The sequence below is a fragment of the Hippichthys cyanospilos genome, chromosome 1 (assembly GCF_059441005.1).
Source record: "Hippichthys cyanospilos isolate Australia breed blue-spotted pipefish chromosome 1, RoL_Hcya_1.0, whole genome shotgun sequence".
In the NCBI taxonomy this organism is placed as follows: Eukaryota; Metazoa; Chordata; class Actinopteri; order Syngnathiformes; family Syngnathidae; genus Hippichthys; species Hippichthys cyanospilos.
In genome coordinates this window covers 13164999-13183798 of record NC_142369.1, presented here as the reverse complement: position 1 = coordinate 13183798, position 18800 = coordinate 13164999, and the positions used below count along the sequence as shown (strand labels likewise).

At 38.2% G+C, this 18800-nt stretch overlaps 1 protein-coding gene across 4 annotated transcripts in view; it reads left to right on the top strand.

The window, feature by feature from the left end:
- Positions 1-8237, top strand: part of slc4a4a (solute carrier family 4 member 4a) — a 51866-nt gene extending 43629 nt beyond the window's left edge. For 3 of the 4 annotated variants that reach the window (XM_088411272.1, XM_088411291.1, XM_088411283.1), the window contains 8 exons: positions 551-729; positions 1130-1202; positions 1454-1522; positions 1598-1771; positions 1944-2096; positions 3188-3281; positions 4100-4179; positions 5896-8237. In XM_088411272.1, coding sequence (XP_088267398.1) covers positions 551-729; positions 1130-1202; positions 1454-1522; positions 1598-1771; positions 1944-2096; positions 3188-3281; positions 4100-4143 — 786 coding nt within the window. In that variant the 3' untranslated portion in view covers positions 4144-4179; positions 5896-8237. The remainder of the gene's footprint in view (positions 1-550; positions 730-1129; positions 1203-1453; positions 1523-1597; positions 1772-1943; positions 2097-3187; positions 3282-4099; positions 4180-5895) is intronic. The other variant, XM_088411299.1, reaches the window with a different exon arrangement.
- The last annotated feature ends 10563 nt before the right edge of the window (positions 8238-18800 follow it).

Here is an 18800-nt window from a genome sequence, read left to right as displayed (position 1 = left end):
TGGGATGCGCGTGCTAAGCTTCATACACTTTACGAAAGACAAGGAAAAAAGTATTACATAGAGCTTCTGTTGTTATTGCAGTTTGTCTCACCACCTAGCAAGAGGGCTATTAGCTATTGCTTCTTGAATAGCCAATTTGTTAGCCATAGGTTCTGCTACATACAATCACATGCTCTTTTTAAACTTGTCAAATAAAGGATGAATGAATATTTTTTACTGCAAATATATCAGTTTTGTTTACTAGCGGTGGACATGAGTGGTCAATCTTGCACCACATTTAAATGTAATTCAAGCCACGGCACATCTTGGAGCCACTTTTCAGGGAAAATATTGTGCAGTTTGGAGGAGGCTGAATTTCATTCGTTTAATTTCTCTTCATTTCACTAAATTATTATGTGATTTATGTTATTTGAGTCATAAGTGTGGTCGCAGTGTAACATATTTTCATAGTATTTATCATTTTCAACAGTAACTTGAAATAAAGTTATTAAATATAAAGAGCTTATTTTCTTGGCCCTCTGTGTAACCTTTGACATTGTTTGCATTTCAGAAAGGTGCGGGCTACCATTTAGATCTGTTCTGGGTAGCCGTGCTGATGGTGGTGTGTTCCTTCATGGGCTTGCCATGGTATGTGGCCGCCACCGTCATTTCCATCGCTCACATCGACAGCTTGAAAATGGAAACGGAAACATCGGCGCCCGGGGAACAGCCCAAGTTCTTAGGGGTCAGGTGAGCTTCGGATGTAACTGAAGGTGACAGTACAGTGTAAAGCTACCCTTAAAAGTCGAAAACTGACAGAAAAATGACTGTTTGCGTCGCTGCTTAGCTGTCTCGTACATAGCAGGATTCATTGTCCACATGTTGACTAGCGTATGTTAATCTGTGCTACTTAGTAAGATGAGATGTGGGTGTTGAAGTGATTTTCCTTTCATTTGGACTGTCTTGCCTCCGCTTTGTGATCACGTATGCTGCGACAGCTGTGAGCTGAGCAAACAAAAACACAAATTGAACGTCCTGTAAGGACAAAAATGTTGCACAGAACACATAAATGTGTGTGAAGGTGTGTCAAATCGACAACAATTTAATTATTGCATATTATTTCATGGATCTACTGTATGCGTAATTGCAGGGAGCAGAGAGTCACCGGCGTATGCGTGTTTATTCTCACTGGATTGTCGGTTTTCATGGCTCCCATTTTAAAGGTAAACTGTCACACTTTTGAGGTTCATTTCATCAATATCTAAAATGTAAATATGATAAGTCTAACCATGTTTATATTTATAAATTTGATCAAATTTTTCATGATTAATTGCATTTTTCAACTATTTCCTCTCTCTCTCTCTCTCTCTCTCTCTCTCTCAGAGAGAGAGAGAGAGAGAGAGAGAGAGAGAGAGATGTACACACAAGCATTTTATTTGGCCTTAATGTACAATTTATGTGAAATATCTCATAGTTCATCCCGATGCCGGTTCTGTATGGTGTCTTCCTATACATGGGAGTGGCCTCTCTCAACGGCGTACAGGTAGACTCTTCTTCAAATAATATCATGTTTCATACATTTGATGTCGTGGCTCAACGGACATTTTCCTGTGTGTAGTTTATGGATCGTCTGAAGCTGCTGCTGATGCCGGCCAAGCACCAGCCTGACTTGATTTACCTACGACACGTACCACTAAGGAAGGTGCACTTGTTCACCTTCATCCAGGCGCTCTGCTTGGCCCTGCTTTGGATCCTCAAATCCACCGTGGCCGCTATCATTTTCCCTGTCATGGTAAGGCTTTTTTTGACGGAAATGAATCAAAAGATCTTTAAACTGTGTTACATTTCTTACTGTCCTGCGTTCCCACCATTTTTGCATAAGTTCCGACAGAAATGAGCAACTGTCATTTAAGTGCCATGGGGGAGTAACAATAAAAATAACAATAAAATGACTCTCTTTCTAGATCCTGGCACTGGTGGCTGTGAGGAAAGCCATGGACTACATGTTCTCACAGCATGACCTCAGCTTCCTAGATGACGTCATCCCCGAGAAGGACAAGAAGAAGAAGGAAGATGAGAAGAAGAAACAAAACAGAGAAGACAGTGACGCCGATGATGTAAGTGCACAGATGTCTTTGTATCAGACAAAATGTTTAGGTTCCACAGATTAATTCAGAATAGCCATTTACTTTCACAATATCTCTTTAGCAATAGCCATTTTCAAGCTACAACTTTTTGAAATAATGATACAAAAAACGAATACTGTATTTTATTGAAAAAAGGTGCCTAAAGGATTAAGTTCCCCTTTCAAAACATTCTTTAAAGTTGGTTCTGCATTGATCATCATAATTTTATAAAGAAAGAAATGTTTTAGGTGGAAACTCTCAGCCAAGCTATGATCACAAAGGACACGTGCCTGTTACCAGAGTTGCCCCCACCCCACTGGAGAGGATTATTGTGCTTCAAATAGTTTTGAACCTCTGCAGTCAGCCCATCCAACTGTTCATTTTAACTGCTTAAAAAACATTTTCTTTGACGGTTACATGAAACTAAATTCACATTTGACCACATGTTGAGAGAAAAAAAAAACTTTCTTATACTTACTTCTAAATAATCTTGTTTACTTTAGGTCTGTGCAATGAATGTGTTGAGGGAGACTGTGTGCCATTTGCAGTTCAATTCACGAAACCATAACTCTGAAATGGAGTGCAAAGATTGACATCCAAGCCGTGCTGGTTACCATCAACGAAGAGAAAATGTTACTGGGTGCAATGCATTAAGCACATTTTCTCTCTTTATAATAGCAGCTGCATTCTAATGCTCTAGTAATCAGCCAGTTATTCCCGTATATATGCTTGTAGCCTATTTCCACTGTTTACACTTCCATGCTCCCAATTATATGGCAGTTTAAACATTTCTTGGAAGATTTTACAGGGTGTTGGACAACCCATTACCAACAGTGCCAGGTGACGGCGGTAGTGGCGATTACAAAAACAGATGGAAATGACTGTTCTGTCAGTCTTAGTCCATCGTTTTTCATTATTTGGCAGTCTGTTTGCAAAACCTCTCCCCGTCGGTCCATCACCAACGCCGGTACTGATGAAGGGCCCGGCACTGCACGCTACAAGGTCCCTCCACAAGGGGTGTCAGGTTTTGGGAGTGAAGATCAGATCTTTAGGACTTTGTGTGTGTTTGGTCTCTCCAACAGTCTGACTATCCTTACAATGAGAATGTTCCCAGCATTAAAATTCCTATGGACATGATGGAGCAGGAACCATTCTTAGGTGATAAGACATCAGACAGTGAGTAGATTTCCGGGCGGCGGCGCTTGCAAACCTCCTTCGTTTTCATCTTCCTCCTTCTATTCTTCTTTCCTTGCATGGAACTGCATGATGTCGGATGTTTGGATTTTGCGCTGTTTGACACTAACAGATGTTCAATTTTTTTCAACCTCGTCTCTGTGTCACTTCTTTTGCTCTAATGTGTGCTTTTGAATCTGTGTTCTCTCGACTATACTGTACTAACACTTTTTATTTACAGTGGTCCTTTGATGTAGTGTACATTTTCCTACATCGCATGTTCATTTTCTTTGCAGAAAATCGAGTGATAGTCTTAATACATTTGATTCAGAGTGCTGTCTGCATTAGAAAGAAATCTCAGTTACCTTAAAAATTATTTCATGTGCAAAGTTTTTGGGGTTTTCTGGGTAGACAGCAGAAATGCACATTGAATAGTTTCAATGCTAATTTAGGTTTTCTACAAATAAAAAGACAAGCTTAAGTAATACATTGTAAAAACATTTTTAATAATTACATTCATTATTTGCATGACAGTAGGTCTGTCTAAAATATTTCTGCAATAAAAGGTTTATTGTTTTTTTAATAAAACATTTTAGAAAACAATACTATATCTAAATCAAACAGAACTTTATCTAATTTTTGTAGTAAGTTGTTTAATGTGTCACCGATTGTCAAACACATTTTTTTTACAGCATAGTTTTTCTGTGCACAGTGTTCGTGTAGTAGCAGTAATTTGCTCATCAGCGGTTTTTAATAAACAAGCACAAAACATTCAATGTCATGTAATTAATTTAACATCCGGTCATGTGTCTCCTTGATAGAAGAGAAGTCAGCATCATTCCTTGAGCGACACACCTCGTGCTGAGCAGCTTCGCTACTACCAGGCCAACTGCTTATCCAGGTGAGATGCATAAATATTCATAAATCATATGCATACGATGTCGTGTAATACACATTTGACAGAGTTTACACACATAGGAAAAATTATAGATTTTTATTTCTATATAACCCTTTTCCCAATCCTATAAAATAATTATGACACAAGTAGTTCTTTATCATTTTCCTTAAGCACATGCACACACACACACACACACACACACACACACAAACACGCGGCCTCAAAACCCTTTCAGGATAACCGCACCAGGATTACAGCGTGAAAGGCAGCTGTACTCACTGGATATCCGTTGCACCAATAAACACATCGTTTTAACATATTTGTGTACACAGCTGCTGAGTCCACCCAAAAACATTTCTGCATCACTACGTTCATGAAAAGCATGGAGTTGTGGCACGCGTCCATTTTCTCCCTAATGTTGGACCGAGCATGATGATGTAACACTGTGATGACATCACAACCCTCCCAAAACCGACCGTAATCCCGTTCCACTAAAGAAAAATTGCTTTGTGCTCAGATGACCTCTCTGCAGGACTTGAAACGGCTTCAACAAAATTGCAGTGCTAGCAATACTAAACTAGCATTAGCAACGGGAGAAAATTGACTTTCACCCATAACAACTAACCCCACGCCCGCTCGGCAATCGTTTTTAATGTGTTTGACCTGAGATGGAAACAGTCACTTGATGGAACACAGTAGCAATATACAGTAAACATTAGCATCATTTTGTTGACCATCTACTCAACTGACCAGCCCGTTTTGTCAATGGACTGCCAAATGGCGAGAGACCTTTTAGAAACGGCGGCGTCTGATCGAGTGGCAGATTCCTTCTGTCATTTTCGTCCGTCGTTGTAATTGTCAGCTGTCACTTGACTGAATGCTCTGAATTTCTGAGAAAGGGTGAAAGTATCTTATACTTGAGAGTATAGGACAGGGGTCAGCGCTTTCATCCTTATGTTGCGGCTCTCTGCGGTTTGGGAAAATAAATGATGCTTAATTCAGATCGACTCCGCGAACGGCGTAACAAGCGACGCGTTTGAATTGCAGCCAATGACGTTTGCGTGATTGGGCGATGGGGCGACATCTATAGGACGTGTTTGGTGCAACGGGACACAAAACGTGACAAGACAGCCAGTCGTTTTTGGGAAGGTAAAAACGGCAATATGGCGCGGCCTTCCAGATTAAAAGCACGCATTTTCAGTGTAGGATATAACTGAACGTTAAAAACTAAAGCGCTTGAAGAATTCTTAACACAAAATAAATGGCATCTTAATGCCCCTTGGTGAGCAAGGATGGACTCAAACCTTGGTTCAGTCTGCTTGCTCTTTTCTTGAAACCAAGAAGGTAAAAACTTTTGTTAACACAAACAGCGCCAAGAGCTAAATGACAAACTGAGAACATAAACAGTATTTCAAAATAAGGTAGCACAACACAAACTGGAAAGCCTGGAGAGTTCTCAAAACAGAATAAATCTCATCTTAATGTCCCTGTTTGTGAACACGGATGGATTCAGACGTTGGTTCGGTCGGCTTGCTTCTTTTAATAAAAATCATGTCCAACCTTGGTTAACAAAAGCTACTGTAAGCAACTCCTCCGGCTCCTACATTTGAATGTAAGTTTCAGCGGGCGCCCTCCGAGATTGATAAAATTGCCTAATTCATGAAGTCAGTCAGAAAAACGTTCCATTTGATTTGATCCTTTTTGGCACTGATGTTTCAGCCCCGAGATGAGTCCGCTGAAGCCGGTGCCTCAGATTAGAATAGACATGGACCCGGACGACGGCAACCCGTTCTACTGGCGGAGCCGAGGATCCGAGACGTCTCTGTAGGCCCGCTGAACCGCCACGCCCGGTGGGTGGGGAGGGCATCGAGAGCCGACGCCCCCTCACCCGCCTTTCCGCATTCGTCTTCTTCCACTACGAATCAGAACAACCAAGCTAACGCTACTACTTCTTCTATGCAACTGCAGCTCTGTCTTACCGCGCATGGAGTTCCCTCCCTGCTTCGTTTTATATCTATCTTCCGTCTATACTTTTATATGTTAAAATATGTAAAAATAAAAAAAAGATCTCTTATATATTATAACATTTTCCTGTAGCAGGAAAAATACATTTTTTTTTAGTCTACCTCTTGTTTCAGACGAACAAGTGTCGATTGATGGCGGGGGATTTGCTGTAATATAGACGGAAAACGTGTGCATTTGTGATTAAATAGTGATTAACGGTGAATTAACAATGAACACAACAGTTTTTGATTTGTGTTTTTCTTACTAAATTCAATCACGGCAATTTGTTTTTCTTTTTTTATGATTTTTTTTGTGTCGGTAACTTTATTATATGTTGGATTTTCCTCAGCTGTGAGCGATATCGCATTTTAAAAAATGCCATACGTTCCCCTTCAAGTGGCTTATAAGATCCAATCAGATGATTATTCTTATCATTATACGAAGTTATTGACGAATCCGAACTGACATTTTTAACTCACAAATTTTAGCATTTTTCAGTTTTGTGATTTTCTTTTTTTTTTTTTGTAATTAAGAGAAGCTCCCTAAACAGTTTTAGAAATAAACACGCTTTAACAAAATTGCACTAGTTAGCTTAGCATGAGGTCTGGAAACCCACTCTGAAATGCTCCACAAGTATCATGCTATAAGAGGATATCTGTCAAGAATTTTTTTTTTTTTAAGTATCTTTAATCCCTTGAAAATTGATCCTGGGTTCTGCAATCCAGCCAATATCCTAACGGTCAGACTAAACAATGAAAGTTTTGACTTTGATCTACAAATCATCTTCAATCTCATTTTAAAAATAAAAATCTCTTTACACACTGAATTTCTGGGAATAATGGTCTCCTGTATCTTGCACTATAGCAACAAATATGACATTGTCGAATTTAAGTCTAACTTTGAATCCTGAAACACCCCAAATGTCACAATGAAAATATCAAAACACTCTTTGAACGCTTTCATTTATTTTAAATCGCACCGGCCCTGTGTCGTATAATCCGGGTGACACGCTAGCACCAGATGTGACATTTCCAGGATAGTGTAAACAAAGCTAAAACTAACTTTTATTCTTAAAACAATCTAAATATCCCGGAAAAAAAAAAAAAAAAAATCTCTTGAAAGCTGCTTTGGTCCCGTGCCCTGTAATCTTGGTTCCCTAAAGTGTCTTGTAATCCGGGTGACACTCTCACAACAGAGTTCACATCTGGAGGGTGCTACTAAACAATTCCCAAACAAATTTTTAGTTATAAAAAATCAAATATAGAAGTAATCAGAGGTTATTTTCCTTTTGGCCCATGTAAAGAAACTGTCCTTTGTTCAGACATTCGGGGTAACACTAGCAACAATTTGACATCACCAAGGTGACGCTTAAGGTTTTGAACACAAAGTTTTAGTCATGTAACATCCCAAATATGATGAAACACACACACACACACACACATTTAAAATCTCTTGTCAGCAGAAAGAAAAGTATACTGTGTTTTATAATTGTAGTGATACACTAAACACAAATCTGATTTTCCCAGGGTGAAGGGAAACACTTTTCTAGCTAGCTTCTCGAGGAAAAAATGCCCTTGAATCATGTTTAAAAAAATTGTAAACTGTAAATGACATCAAATGGCTTTGGTGCGTCCTGTACTTTTAATTTAGACAAGACTAAATACTATGAATCAATGACTTTTAATGCACAAATAATGATCACGCCTGTTAATGACTGGTCACTTGCGATATGTATTTAGCACCATTTGCAATGTTGCATTTTGGGTTTCCCAGAGGGTTTCGGCATAATGGCTATCATGTTACACGTTCAGCCAAAGTAACAATATGATTATGTTTCATATTTATAGTCCACCTTTGTTTTTCTTTTTTTTGTTTTAGCCAAAACAAATCTAATCTACAAATGTATGAGTTATGAATGGGCATATATAACACAAGATGTAAGATGTTTTTTGGTTTGAATTTTCATTAACTTTTTTGGTGACTTTTTAGAGTATGTACTGTAGAAAATATATTTTTCAAATGAAATGTATATTGAAAATAAAAAGTTATTAAACAAACCTGTTCGCTATTTGTGTACTTGACTGAAAGCAGCAAATGAAGACGCTCAGCATACTTCCTGATGACTTACAGCACAGTTCCCCCTTGTGTTCTTTGTGTCCTATTGCAGGCGAGGGATTCAGTTTTTGAAACACATTTTTGATATTGACAATTGGATTTTTCACAGAAAAATAATTTAAAGCGAAAAATATTTATTTTAATATCCTTTCCTTAGTCTAGTATGTTACTTTCATAATTTCCTATTGTAACTAAAAATTCCTTTGTCGTTTTCACTCACTTTTTTAAGAGTAGGAAAAATGAAGATTTCCTTTTCTCATGTAACGTTGGAATAGTTTCCTCTACATGTATTTTATTCGTGTAAAAATATGATTTTTTTTTTACTAATATGAAAAACGAGGCAACATTATATACTTTCTCTTTCCCGTCCTAATATTCTGACATTAGTCATTCAAAATTCCCCCTTTTGTTCAGATAAATTCAGATTATACGCATTCAATATGTGTATAATTTCATTGGAATATAATATGTATATATATTTTATATAAATATAACTTTAATCGTTCATATTGATGAATTTCCTTCTAGTAATTAAAAAAAAGATACCCCCTTGTAGTTCACCCATGAAAGTAGGATTTTTTTTTTTTTTACCCCTCCTGCTTTGAGGGCAATTACGACTTTATTCTTTAAAAAAAAAAAAAAAAAACAGTTCAGGGTTCCGAGTTCGAATCCACCTCGTGCGGGCCTTCCTGTGTGGAGTTTGCATGTTCTCGCCAAGCCCGTATGCGTTCTCTCCGGGCACTCTAGCATCCTCCCACAGTCCAAAAAACATGCATGGCAGGTGAATTGGACATAGTAAATTGTCCTTAGGTGTGATTGGATGAGTGAATGATTGTTGTTTACCCTGCGATTGGCTGCCAACTAGATCAGGGTGTCCCCCCCGCCTTCGGCCCCAAGTCAGCTGGGATAGGCATCAGCAGGCCTACGACCCGTGTGAGGATAAGAGGCTACATAAAATGGATGGATGGATTTTTATTTTCTCATCATTATATATATATATATATATATATATATATATATATATATATATATATATATATATATATATATATATATATATATATATATATATATGAATGACATCCATAGCCAATAATTTCCATCTGATTAACTGACGTAAAACCTGCCAGTGAAGTGCAAAGAGATGATTGCCGCAAATGTCACGACATCTCATCTGGCCACGCAATTGGGAGCATTCCGCCTAATTAGCAAACGAGCTGAAGCAATTTCACACGCTGACGTCAAAGCAGGGATTTCATGCCAAAACCATGACCTGGATTCGAGAGCGCATGCACACGCACGCGCACACGCTCGTGACATCGACAGCATGCTCTCCCCAGTTTCACCAGTGGAGAGCAGCAATGTGCAAAACACAGTCTTCCCGATATTAAGGAGCACAGACATTTTTTAATAAGTCATAGCATTGAAAGCACTTAAAGAATGTGAGCCGCATATAACTAGCGAGGGCCCTTCCGAAGAAAAAAAATTAAGGCACGGTTGAAAAAAACAACACCTCCCCAAATCTGGAGGGGGGGGGGGGGGGGGTGGGGGGGTGGAATCTATTCATGTATGATGTGATAAATGGAGTCGTACTAAAGCAAATGAAAGAGTCCTAGAAAATAATTTTGAAAAAAAAAAAGTAGGCGATTCATTGTATCAGCATACGTGTAATGCAATGTGTAATGTACTTACTTGTAGGATATGATGTATTTGTGGCCCCTTATCTGAACTTCTGCATTATCTCACCCCAGTGCAAGCTCTTCGGTCTGCTGAAGAACTGCTGCTGGCTCTGTTATCATATTTGATTGGTTGATGTTGTTGTTGTTTTTGTGTGTTGTGTGTTTTTTCAGGTTCTAGTTAATGTTTTATTGCCCTCGCGTCTACCTTTCTTGTCTGTGTTCTCGTTAGCTTGATTTTGTCCACCTGTCTGTTTACCTGCCCCCCTGTGTCCTTCAACTAGCTTCCCATGCCTCGTTTCGTCCAGCTGTTTTGTCTTTGCCTAATTATTGTCCTGTGTATTTAAGTCCCAATTTAGTTCCTGCTAGTTGTAAGGTTGCCAAAATGTCTTACTGCCTTCTTCGCGCTGAGTAGTTGCCGTCTACCTGTCACTACTTCCCTCTTGTTTCACGTGAGTTTGATTCAGTTTCAAGTTTTTGTTACTGTAAATGAGATTGTTCCAGTTGTTCCTCAGTTTGATAGTAAACCATTTTTTGAGTCACCACCTCCCAGCTTTTCTGCATTTTTTGGGTCCACTACCTTTCTCCGCTTCTCCGGCTCTTCCCAAACTTGACGGACTTGAACTGAATGGTACTTAGCATTTTTTGACTCTAAATTAATTTTAAAAAAGTTTGCAGAGTAAAAAATATGTGATTAATGCTCACCAGATACTATTTAGAAGAAGATGAATGGCTAGAGAATCTCCTCTTCCTCCCACACTTCAAAAACAGCCATTGCAGGTGTATAGGACATTTCATATATGTCTTCACTTTTTGTGCATTTTGGGGGTGGGGTGGAGATGTTTTTATTTTTTAAACCAAAAATTTCTTTTGGAAAAAAAAAATTCTCAGTGAAATTCATAACAGCCAACAAAAATATATTAATATAGCATACTAGCTATTCACGGGCTGACCCAGTTGGTTCGCTGTACAGTATACAGTATGATGGAATACCTTCACAAGATAACATTTTCATGCTTCTTTGTTGGAATATGCTTAGAAAGTGTTAGTTTACGATGTTTAAATGTGCTTAAAGCATGTCAGATGGGTAAAAGTATGATTGTATTAAATATATGTCTTCGATAAGTACTGTGGCTGCAGAGATAAAGAGGAAAGCATAAAATACAAAAAAAATGAATGTGCTGAAGTGTTGCATGTAATCCGTCTCATTATATTTGGATGTATATTGAGCAATTCACTGGGCTGACACGAAAACGTGATCAATCCCAGTGCAACAGCTTGATTGTTGACGTCATGGTGTGACGGAAGAACAAACCCGCAAACAAGCGTTATTATACAATTCATCATTAAAAGGAATATTAAAAACGCAAGCCCAACTGTTTGAGAAAAAAACATCTTTAAAAATATAGTTGTTAAAAACTGTAAAACATTTAGAAAGGGAACAAGCTTTTCTTTGATTTTTAAAAGCCAAAGAAGGGGCAAACAAAGAAGCAAGAAATTAGCAGGCTGCTCACACGCAGCGGAGAACTCTGTCAGTTTGGGTTACGTTTCTCCCTTTCACGGGCGTGAGTGCAAGTGAGCACGACTGGGTGCATTTAAGCATCGGTGGTTGGACCCAGATGGAGCCCCGCCTAATGCTCTCGGCCGACTTGCACAACATGTGGCTGTATGTGATGTTAAATGACAGGGAAGATGCCATTGTTTGAAGCAAATGGACCTCTTAGCAAAGCCTGTTCAAAAAAGAAAATGTCTGATCTACAGCGGATTCATGTAACGTTCACATTACAGCCGATATCTAGATCTGAACCATTTCACGTTTGCATGGGTGCCAAATATCTTTTTGTCAAAATCCAGTTCAATCTAGGGTTCCAACGCCTACATTCTTCATACAACCTGTTTGAATTTGATGGTGACTGAGTCTGAATATGTAATGTAACATTTACATTACTGCTCAATGCCTGATCTCCAGCATTCTTTGTAACATTTAAATTTCTGCCAAACAATTTATTTGGATTAGATCAGGATTAGGACTGGTTTTGAACATGGGGATATGCCTACATAGCTAACTATGCACAAAAGCTATCCACTCATGGCTCTATCTCATATTTTTTAGTTTTTTTTTTTTTTTGTACCTAGAGCAAATGCTACTGCACTCAAATAGACAAAATAGCTTTGCAGCTTTCTTTACTATTAGCCACAATATACACTCCTTATCTAGTTTAGTTTAAAAAATATATATATACGTATGAAATATTTGATAGTTGTATATTATTCTTTTTACTGTCTTGTTTTGATCTGTGATGAATGTTATTTGGTGATGACCAGCCTCTGCTGCTCTTTTCCTGGAGGAAGCAAAAGAGCTCCGTGGACAATCGGTTGTTCAGATGATGAAATGCTTGGTAATGGCAGAACATATTTGTGACATATTTAAAATGTTGCATTCTATCCAGTATAATGGCCCGTCATTTTTTTCTTAGAAATAGTCCAAAGGCCTCCTTTCAAGGCGACCTTAAAAGCGGCGGACATGATGTAAGTGCCTGGCCAACTCCCTTGGCCCAAATGGAACCGGCGCCAAACGGCTGCCTCTTTCAATTCTGTTCCCATTAAGCGTCTGGGAGGACATATATAAAAATCTATTCGGGCGTAATGTTAGCGGAATCAGTAATGGTTGCTTTTCTAGAATTCCAAGCGTTTTGTTTTTGCGGCTGATTGGATTTGTTCCCCGCTCGGGCACGTGCCTTCATATCGTCTCTTTTTCTCTGTAATAGAGAAGATGTGCCAGAGTTTGGCGGCCGCATTAACACCTTAGCATGCTGCCAACACTGAAAATAAACAGAAATGATTGTCTTCACACTCCATTGTCAGAGGACATTACAACCGGAAGATCGATAGATTTGTCCCTTAGGTTATGTTGTGGGTTTAAACATGTGGAAATCATCCCAAGTCTATGATCTCTTTCGATTTTTGGGATGACAATCTGTATGATAATACATATATGTAAACTTTATCAATTAAAGATGTCCTTGTGTATGTATACGTACTATTTACTAAAGCCTGGACTTGGACCTAAAAATGACCATTTTAGAATGAGAATTCTCATCTTTCAAAATAGCAGTAACAATGACAATAAAATTCTCATCAAATCTGTTTTTTTTTTTTTTTTTTTTTCATGGAGGGTCGCTGCCATGCTCGACAAATGCTTACCTAATGTAAGCCAATTGAGCAATGTAGTGATAACTGTGACTATTGGATCGCAATGTTCCCACACTTATAACACAGATATTGCCTACATGCAATTCAAAGTAAGGAATGGAAATCAATCTTTCATATGAGATTACCCGTATTTAGTTGAACTTGAAGTATTTCCGGCAATATAAATCAAACGACATAAATTAGGGTGAACACATTTTCAAAAATGAAAATGGGCGCACCCAAAAACAAATAATACAAACTGGGATGTGTCAAACTAGCTAAAAAAATGAAATATGCAATTCATTATCACCAGGAACTTTTAAGCAGAAATTTAATGACTTTCTGGTGACCGGTTGTTTGATTACTTCAGCCAATGCTAAATGACTATTCAGCAGCACTAAATCGTTCAATGCACTCATAGTGATCCGACCTTTTTCTCTCGGTGCAGGTGTTATGCCAGAGCAATACAATTTGTGTCCCCTCCTCTAGCAACTTGAACTGACATGTGGCTGTTTTAGCTTTGCTTTGTCAAACCAAAAAAATGTTTTCACTTACGCCCTGCAGTTTGGTGCATTGATTTAGTGTTTCCATTAAGGGTTGAGATTTCCTACTGTATAAGCGCTCATTGAAGGCATCCAAGTCAATTGTGTGAGCAAATACAATACCTACTTACTTTTACTTCTCCGTGTTGCTATCGATCGTTGAATGCGAGCACTTATTTTTTTGCAAACCTTGTTCATAAAACTGAAAATTGGCCTCGCTGTCCCACATTGGAGACACGCTGCCAAAAATCACACTGCATTTCCATGAATCTTCGACATGAAAGCACAAGGTAGTTCTTGTTGCGGTATGTGGCAAACGTGAATATTAGAGTAAACCGTTAAATTATTTTTCAATTGGTTTATGGTATGAAGAGCTGTGACGGCTATGTGTTGTTGACATACACATGGCTTGCTGATGAGACCAAAAAAAAAAAAAAGGACGTTGGGGTGCGACCTACGTAAAAATGGGACATAACAAGCTGGGGAAATTCGTCAAATCGTGGCGCAGGACTCCAAATTGGGACTGTCTAGATTAAACCGCGATATCTGGTTACCTTAGACGCGCAGTTATGATACAAGACATACGTGCAGATTTCTGTCAGTGGCTCGCTTTTGCCAGTAGCAACTTTTGGTCCAGTCGCTGCTGAAATGTTGTCACCATCTGGGTGAAGCGTCAGTACTTTTTTTTTTTTTTTCTTCTCTCAAACCTTCTTCCTTTGATGTGTAATACCTTTGATGTAAAGACTGTGCTGAACGTACTGAATTGTCTTTCATTTGAAGGCGCACACATTGTTTGATGTACCTAACAAACCTAATAGTAATTGATGGGAATTGATATGCATGGAGGGATTCTAATTCCATAATCGACACTGCTTAAATATTTGATTCCATATTGATTGTCTCTCAATTCCCGTTGCTGAATGAAATAACACTGATGGGATTTGTTTTTGTTTTTTTTTTTGCTCTAACGCTTGAATATCTTCAGGTTTGCTTGTATTGTGCGCTCATCATCAGCAGTGTATCCTTAGAGACCAAAAAATAAGTGGGTAACTTCTCAGAGTCCTTGACAAGATATGAGCATGCCTTGGGAAATTTCTCAGTGGCACACTTATTGGTACAGCGCAAATGAAATACAGCATTTGTGTTTGTTATTCTAACTGATACAACAACTGCAAACAGTGAGAGTGAACAGGCAAAGGGAAGGTTTTATCTTTCATCATACCTGCCAGGATGTTGACACTCTTTTATTCCACCAGGTATACATTTTATAACCGGATACGTTTCCAAATATACAATACGAGACTTTGGCTACTCCCGATTGGGAATATTCACAACGTGTCTTTTGCATTCATCTTGCTTTTAAACTATTTCTGGACATAAAACTGAATATTCCTGTTAAAGAAACAAACAAAACTGAAAAAGTCAAAGATATTTGTGCTGGTATGTGAAATGCCCTTTGCAATTTCTTCAATCCATAAGCAGAATTGGCAGTCAAACAAACAAAGGCTGTCAAAAAAAGGACCATTTCTATATTCCCATCCTGACACATTAAATTAGAATGTTCTTCCTTTGAATGCTGCATTCACTCTAACGTGTTTTGTCCTTCAACTGGAGAAACTCTGACAAGTAAAATCAAACATCTTTTATGGTATCAACTTTTTTTGTGAGCACGCCTCTTATTCTGACTGTGTTCATATGTGGTTTCGTTTTTTTTTTTTTTTTGTGATGTTGACAGTTCTGGCCTCAGGATTAGTTTCCACCTATTTCCGACTTAGGTTTTCAGATCTTTTTTTTGCTTCTCAATCAACCAATATATTTGACCAATATTTTTTTTCTTTCTAACCTCAAAACTTCACATGCTTTCTTGTGTCTCAAGCTTGAATATTTTTCAAAAAGCAACATACTTCGTTTTAATTGGCCTTCTGCTTTCCACTTGGATGATATTTCCACATCAAAAGAGCTCGCCACCTGCCAGGAATATGTAATAAAAATTCACCTGGCTTCAGCATCAGCTATAGGTCATTTGCACCCTGTCAGCCTGTCTGCGCTTATTAGACTGCCATTGCAATTGGATGCAATGGAGTAAGCCTTTATTTATTCTTGCTGTGGTGTAATCTTGTGTTATAGCAGGAAAATGGAATCATAGAAATGAAAGAAAATCCATATATTTTCTACCCGTATTTACAGCACGAGGCATACGAGCAACGCAGTATGTGGCAATTGGACATGAATAATAAATGATGTATGCATGGGCAGCTAAAAGGATGAAGGGGTGCCACGATTTTTCCTCATTGTTACTTTGGGGTGGGGGGAAGGGGGGCTGACACGAGCTTAGCGCAAAACTGCTCAACAGCAAACCCACATTAAGGGCGACGACCTGCTTTATTTTGTGAACAGTGGCGGTTGAATCTGATTAGTTTTTTTTTTTTTTTTTAATTTTCTATAGCATTGATTTTGGAACATTTTAAATCGATTTTGAAACATATTAAATGAAAATTTCAATTCTTGTGAGGCAGACATGCTATTCACGGTGCCACTGAGCAGCCCTTTATATATCTATCTATATCTTTATCTATGTGTCTATAATATTTTATTGATTAGTTACAGATAATATTGCTCGTAGTCACTAAAAACATGATGAGCTGTCGGAACAAGATAACGCAGGAAGTACGTTGCATGACCTTAAACTAAAACGAAGTAAACTTACATGCTCAAACTGATCCAAAAACATATATTATCGTTGTGGACCTGTAAATGATACTGAGATCGCTTGAAATATAAAATGAAAACGTACATATAAAACGACCTAAACAAAGTTCTCTCCAAGCACCACCAACACACACCAGCGCCATTTCAAGGCATATAAACTGCATCTGTATTGTCAACTGCTACAAATATGATTATTTCTTGTTTTGTATTTAAAATATTAGTGGTATCATAACTTGGAATCCGATATCTGTGACTACTGAAGAGTTGCAGTATGCTCGCACTGATATTGGTCTGAAAAGATCTGCAGATTTTTCAGAACTCAATATGAACCCAAAACTAATGATACATTTTGAAAGTTCATTGTATTTGACGTGCTTTGAAACCCAGGAAGCTTAATATAGTTGCCGGAAAAAAACCAAAACCTGATTCGAATGAAGTGTGTCAGTAGATGCGCTGGACTTGTGCATTTTGAACAGGTAGAAGCACAAAAATTTGCCATGCTGATGAAGGCCTGGCCTCCTCACCCATTTCCCCCTTCAGGCAGGCAAACAACTGTCAGGTGAAGGAAAGGCTGACATGTCACAAAGTATCGGCCGAAACTCAGTCGCCACGTCTCAGCCAATCAGCATCTGTCAGTTGTTTTTTTTTTTTTGCCGAGGCTTGCTGTGCATTTTAAGTCTGCTCCCGTCAGCAAAGTTGACTCCAAATAAATATCCAGCGAGCACATCCTGGCTTGCACAACTGTAAAAATAGTTCAAAGAGACATCTGAGGATTAACAGTGCATATTTTGGCTTACGCTTTTTGCTGTCTTTTTTTTGCGACGCTTAATAAAAAGTGAAATGTCGTAGTTATTGATGTCATGTGCGACGTCAGCGTGCCAGCAGTTAATTATAGTCCATCCACACATAATCCTCACGAGTTATTTTCATTATTTCCGCCATCTAAAATGGTGGTTCATAAATGAACAAATACAGGTGGCTTGGTGGGGCACTGGTCACCATGTCTGCCTCAATCCAAGTTCAATTCCAACTGGCTCCAGCCTTTCTGTGTGGAGTTTGCATGTTATCCCCGAGCCCGGGTGGGTTCTCTCTGGGCACTCCAGCTTCCTCCCACACTCCAAAAAATGCTCGGACGTAGTATTGGACATACTAAATTGGCCTTAGGTGTGATTGGGTGCGTGAATGGTTGTTAGTCTCTGTGTGGCCTGCGACTGGCTGGCAACCAGTTCAGGGTTCCCCGTCTACTGCCCAAAGCCATCTGGGATAGGCACCAGCAAGCCTGTGACCCTTTTGGGGATAAGAGCCTGTAGAAAATGGATGGATGGATAGATAAACAAATACAGTATGTAAATACAGTAAATTAATAGAATGTAATTAGTTGAGGGCTGGTTTGAGGAAGTGAGAGTGTGTCTTTGCGCTACAAATCAAAGTTGGCGCCGCTTTCAGCGATAATCAACACCCACCCCCCAAAAAAATGAAACACCCAATTAAAAAAAAAAAAAAAAAGTTATGGTTTCATTTTTTTAATACACATTTTAATGCACTAACATGATTGTGAACATTTTTGAATGGAAAGATTTACATTATTTTATTACCTGTTATTTTTCACATATTCCTGTATGTTTTGACACTTATTTTTCATGGATAAATCCTCTTCTCTGCATTCATTTTAACATTTTTTCACATTTTTTCACATTTTTACCTTTATTACATCCAAGTTGTTGCACTATTTTTTTAATATATATTTACTTATTTCTAAATAAATTTTTATCATTATTTTCTGATCTTTTTTCTTTTTTTTAAAAAATGTTGTCCTGGTTTGTCATCTACTAACAGGTTGCTTTTATTGTATTTGTTAGTTTTCACCAAACTTCAAAGGTCAATGTGTTGTCCTTGAGTCGTGTTGTGTAATTGTGCAATTCGTTTTCATTTTGTTATTTCCACTGAAAATAAAATAACCCTCAGCAGCAAACAGTCTCTCTCTCTCTCTCTTCATTTCTCTATAAGTGTGTGTGTATGTGTATATATATATTTATATAAATATAATTTTGAGTTATTGAAAAAAATACAAATTACATACACGTTTGACAGAGCTGCTTTTTTTTTTCGCTAGCTCCAAGTATTATCGATCATTTTAAATGGAATTGAGCACAGAATTAAAACATATCTTTTGTGTGTGTGTGTGTGTGTGTGTGTGTGTGTGCGTGTGTGTGTGTGAGAGCTGGAGCCTATCCCAGCTGTCTTCGGGCAGTCGTCGGGGTACACCATGAACTAAATTATTATTGTTGGTATCCTTACTATAATGTATATCATCATTATTGTTCTTACTTTGAGTGTTTTTTAAGTATAATATCATCAAGTGGTTCTTACACTTGCATCATTGTTG